The 5,456-nt window shown below is 36.7% G+C and overlaps 1 protein-coding gene across 1 annotated transcript; it reads right to left on the reverse strand.

Annotated features, from left to right (window-relative positions):
- Window positions 1-2,685: 2,685 nt before the first annotated feature.
- On the reverse strand, window positions 2,686-5,118 carry LOC149803962 (perlucin-like). Its single transcript, XM_089951462.1, has one exon. It carries the CDS (start codon window positions 5,098-5,100, stop codon window positions 4,600-4,602), a length of 501 nt encoding a protein of 166 aa, XP_089807588.1. The 5' UTR covers window positions 5,101-5,118; the 3' UTR covers window positions 2,686-4,599.
- Between the last annotated feature and the right edge of the window lie 338 nt (window positions 5,119-5,456).

A 5,456-nucleotide genomic window follows, 5' to 3' on the forward strand; every position in this document is an offset into this window, starting at 1 on the left:
TCCAACATCACTGCTGCTTGAGTGCTTACATCCAGTATTGCCTTCACTAACTGATGTTATTAATACTTCTCTCTCATCCGGGGAAATCCCATTATTTTTCAAAGCTGCCATTGTAAAGCTTCTGTTCAAGTAATCAACACTAGACCATAACGATTTGAAGAACTACCGCCCAGTTTCTAATCTCCCATTCATATAAAAAATCCTAGGAAAGGTTGTTCTATCCCTGCTTGTATCTCATCTAAATTCAAACAGTCCTTTTAGCAATGTAAAATCTGCATATCGCCCGTGCCACAATCCTGAAACTACTCTTATAAAAGTATTTAATGACATTCTCTCTGCGTTGGATAGCGGAATGATTACAGTCCTAACCCTCCTTGATTTGTCTGCAGCATATGACACATAAGACCATGCTATATTACTTCACCGTCTCCAGCATGTATCTGGCATTCATGATACAGCCTATCTGTGGTTCAAGTCCTTCTTGGTCAACATGACACAAATTGTATCTGCAAATGGAATACACTCCAGCCCAGTTGATCTACGTTGAGGTGTTCCATAGGGGTCTGTTCTTGGACATGTGCTCTTAATTCTGTACGTTCAGTCGCTCTCAAGTGTCATAGATCATTATTCAGTGTCTCACAAATTATCCGCTGATGACACCCAGCTGAAGTTGATACTACCATCCAAGGTGTAGAGAGGTACATTACTGATATGAAATCATGGATGACATGTAACAAGCTGCAGATGAATGATGATAAAACTGAGGCCATTCTGATCACAACACAAAGACTTTCTCATTCACATCCTTTACCTTAAACAATAAATATCAGCAACACCAACATTAAATTCACACAATGAGAACGAAACCTAGGTGTTACTCTGGACAGTACTCTCACATTGCACCAACATGTCATGAACATATGCAAGGCTGTATATCTTGAGCTGAGACGCATCAGCTCAATTCGCAAATATCTTTCAGTTGATGCCACTAAAACACTTGTGTGTTCATTAGTACTTTCAAGACTGGACTATTGTAACTCAATTATGTCTGGTTCATCTCAATATCTACTCCAGAAACTTCAAAACACAGCTGCTCAGATCATACTTCGAGTACCACGATCAGAGCACACCTCCCCGCTGCTCTGTATCCTACACTGGTTATCCTTTCGATCCAGAATCAAACACAAAATGTGTTCTCTGTGCTACGTTTCACTATCGGACTCTAGTCCAACATACCTATCAGACCTCACCCGTTTGTATACACCAGCAAGATACTTACGCTCCTCTTCTGACAATCGTATTATTCCCGCTATGAAAACAAAGTTATATGGACGGCGTTCTTTTGCATACCAGAGCCCAGTAACGTGGAATGAATTGTCCACTGAACTTAGACACAAAGACACAGTGGTCACATTCAATAGGGCTCTCAAAATTCACTTATTTCGACTGCAAGAACAAACTTAAATACCTAATAATGTTTCCTACCTGAAATATTCTCAGCATATTTTTTATCTTTTAATGTTTTTCTAATTTCATGGTCCTTGTTTTTGTAATAATATTATTATATATTTATTATCTTATCGGTGTTGTCTAATGCTGTAAAGCGCTTATAGTACTTCTAAAGTCCTCATTAGTATTATTATTATTATTATTATTATATGCGTCTGTTGCCCCCATACGTAGAAGAACTCCTGTTAACGACATAGATAGTAGTGACGATCATTCCTAAAACTGATATTTATACGCATATCAACTGTCAAAAAAAATAATTTTGGTTTACAAGTTAAGATGAACTTCGTGTCAGTAAAGTTGAAATCGTAAGCAATTTCTTATTTCTAAAGCTACGCCTTGGGATTTTATTAATTTATCTGCATTTTAAAATGGCATATAACTATCATTATGGCATATAACTATCATTATGGCATATGACTATCATTATGGCATATGACTATCATTATGGCATATAACTATCATTATGGTATATAACTATCATTATGGTATATAACTATCATTATGCTATATAACTATCATTATGGCAGTAATTCGATGAAGACTGCTAGATCACGTGTTTGTTGTCAAAATTTGAATAATGACAAAGATATCTTTCACAGAGAAAGCGATTCCACTTTGTTTAAATCTGTGTCGCTCCGCCCCTATTTCTCATCAAGGATGTGTTCGGTGCCTCTAGCATTGTTGAGAGTCTGAGTTTGTCAACCTGACTCTAGTGTAAACAGTAGCCTTGTTCCCTGCCAATTTCTATGTATATAAAAACAACTAGATTTAACCAGTCTATTGGTGTAAAAAGAACGCCTAATTAGCCTCCAAGACCCACTGCCCTTTCTTTGTCCGAATAGGAACCACCCATCCATATGTAATTTGTAGTTTATCAGCACGATATAAATAAATCTTCAAGGAATTATCCAAAGCAACAAGACTAGATGTTTTAGCAAGTGTTCTTTGCTTTCAGTAAGTAAATCATCATTTTGAAAAATATTAACACAAATCCTCATCTTCTTTCTGAGTGGGCTTTGTCAGCACGTTATACAATATATATTGCATGAGATATTCCAAATGAAATGCGAAGGATTGAAATAAGAATCTACCTAAAACTGTATGTAACAGTGTGAACACAATGAGTGTAGTTGTTTGTTGGTTCTAACTAGTAACTATAGAAAACAACTAATATTGAGAATCATCCTTTTAATTCATATGTATTGGATATTTATTCAATTAGTCCACATTAAAGGAAGCGTATTATTTGTAACCACCGACAAGAATGAACTGCCCATTTACGTAAGCAATGTCATTGCTCAAATCCATGGCGTAAAGCGATTCATTGATAGCATTCTCCCTTGAGCGACATCCGATACATACCATAATTATTGCTATTTTAATCGGAAACAATTAGTATCCATGTTCTAGTTGTTATTGTTCCTGCTTTACGCCATTGAACCACTTAATCACGTGAAGCAACTGGAAGCTTTCTCGCATGCCCATGTTGACCAAACGCACGAGAAGAGAGGCGTGATGGCAGTGATTGCAAAGATGAGCGTTTTAGACAAATCAGCTACCCGGGAAGAGGGAATAAACATACTTTATGTTAAAGGATCAAGTTGATCCAAGCACTAGACAATACTATTTGGGCTGTCACATCATTTGATATTTAGTTTCAAAATGTTTCTTTACATTAAGTGTAAAAATTGCAGCGAAACCAAAGAGAGAGAGAGAGAGAGAGAGAAACGAGGAAATCATATCACGAGGGAGGTAATATATGGTAAAATGTCATTGCTAATTGTTTCATCAGAAATCAAGTTTCAATTCAAATCAGATTACATAAATTTGCAATTCGCCATTTATAGATTATTTTCAAATCAGCGATGACCTCTCCGGTGGCTTAGTTGTTAGAGTGTTCGCCACTGAAGCGGGAGGTTGTGGGTTCAAACCCAGCCGAGTCATACCAAAGACTAACAAAAATGGTACTTACAGCTGCTTTGCTGGGCGCTCAGCATTACGAGGTTAGTGTTACTACTGGTCGGCCTGGTGTCAGGATAACGTGACTAGGTGGGACATCATGTTACATGTCTGCTGTATGATGACATGTTAGCGATATAACTAAAAATTCGTTAAAGCTACGTTAAAAATCATAATCACACACACACACATACAAATCAGCGGTTACTTGTACGGATTGCAGAATACACTTACGCAAAATTTCTGTCCTTTTATCGGAGTTAATGTTTGACATATTCAAGCAACTTGTGTTAAGACAAACCGAAATAAATTATAGATGTTACAGTCATTTTTCCAGTTTTGTAGATAACTTCAACAAATGTAGAAAAACGTCAATTACTCGCTGTTACCAATTTTCCGGCCCTTTGATATACCGCCTAATTTAAAACGGTTTCATTTTGGGATTATTATGCCCATTACCGGCGTTGTTCCAAATGTATCCATCGACCGTAACCTAATGGTCGTGATCGGAAAGGTCTTCTGGCTATCACTGCGGATATTAAATTTTATTTTATTTTTTAATTATATTTTACATTTTTCAACTATTTATTATTTTATCCGTCTGCCAGGGACACGGCTAGAGAAGAAGACATTTATAATTAACCTTTTACATATTGACAAATTTAGTAAATTTCCAACCGGTAGTTTAATATTCAGAATAGCGTAAAAGTGATGTTATAGCCAGAGAGAAGACATTATACATTTCTCAATTTGTGTGTCCAAATTTGAAGGCGTGGTGATTATCATTTCAACTGATAATTATTTACTAATTAACTGAATAGAAACATGCACATACACGTGACTCTGTAATTAAAATGTCGAAATACCATGTGTTCGTACAACGTTGATTGTGAACATTTTTATGCACATATTTTCCATCTCAGTCTGTCGTCATAGTGTGGTCTAATTATTCAGGTAGTCATAATGTGGTCTAATTATTCAGGTAGTCATAATGTGGTCTAATTATTCAGGTAGTCATAATGTGGTCTAATTATTCAGGTAGTCATACTGTGGTCTAATTTGCTAAACAAAAATATTTATCATTATTTTGTAATTAACAATATTGTCATCTTTAGTTTTCTCCGTATGTTACACACAAATATCTTTTTCACAGAGATAGTGGTATTCAGTGTTACATTTGCTGTCATTCCATCCATTGCTCCAATCTAGGCAGTGTTCCAATCCCATGTGATTGTCTGGAGCCTGGCTTAGTCCGTCTGTTCCTCCTTTTCTCCAATTGGTGTAAGAGAATGGTTCACCAGTAATCCACTTCCATTGTCCTTCTCTTTCCAAATCGGAACCTCCCATCCATATGTAGTATGTGCCTGGTATATAATTTTGAATGATTTTCAGATAGGTCGATACAAACATGTCTTCCGTGAATGTTTCCAAGGTAGCCAGATGACTGCCGATGTTTTCGCATGCGATCTTTGAATTCATCCAGTTTAGCTTCCAGACGGAGAAAAAGTAACATGAGTTTCCTAGTCTAAGCCATCCGGCTGGGCAGTCTTTGCTTGTCGTCGTACAATTAGGACTTGCAAAGGATACCCCAAATGAAATCCAAATTAGACAAATAAGTAATTTGCACATGTTGGAGAACAAAGAAAACTTTAACACGCGTATCTCTCAGATTTATGTCGGTGCTTTACATAGAGGTATGCTTTATTGCCTTTTTTGAACGAATGTACTCGGACCTATCTTTTTCAGGGAAGCAAATCATGTGCTAATCCGCAGTCCCTAAAATAGTTATTTTCTAACCGTTCTTTCATCCTGACTTATGTTGTTTTACCTTTATTTCCTTTAATGAACATATTTTGACAATGTATTCTTACGCCGACTGATGTTGACATGCGCGGTTTTCGTAAAACCATCAGCTTGTTGGCCAGAAAAATGCATGAGGTCAAATGTCAGAGAAAGATCTCCAAGATGATCTGAAGAAACAGCTA

Source organism: Sinohyriopsis cumingii, chromosome 3 (assembly GCF_028554795.1).
Source record: "Sinohyriopsis cumingii isolate HCF-2022 chromosome 3, ASM2855479v2, whole genome shotgun sequence".
Lineage (NCBI taxonomy): Eukaryota > Metazoa > Mollusca > Bivalvia > Unionida > Unionidae > Sinohyriopsis > Sinohyriopsis cumingii.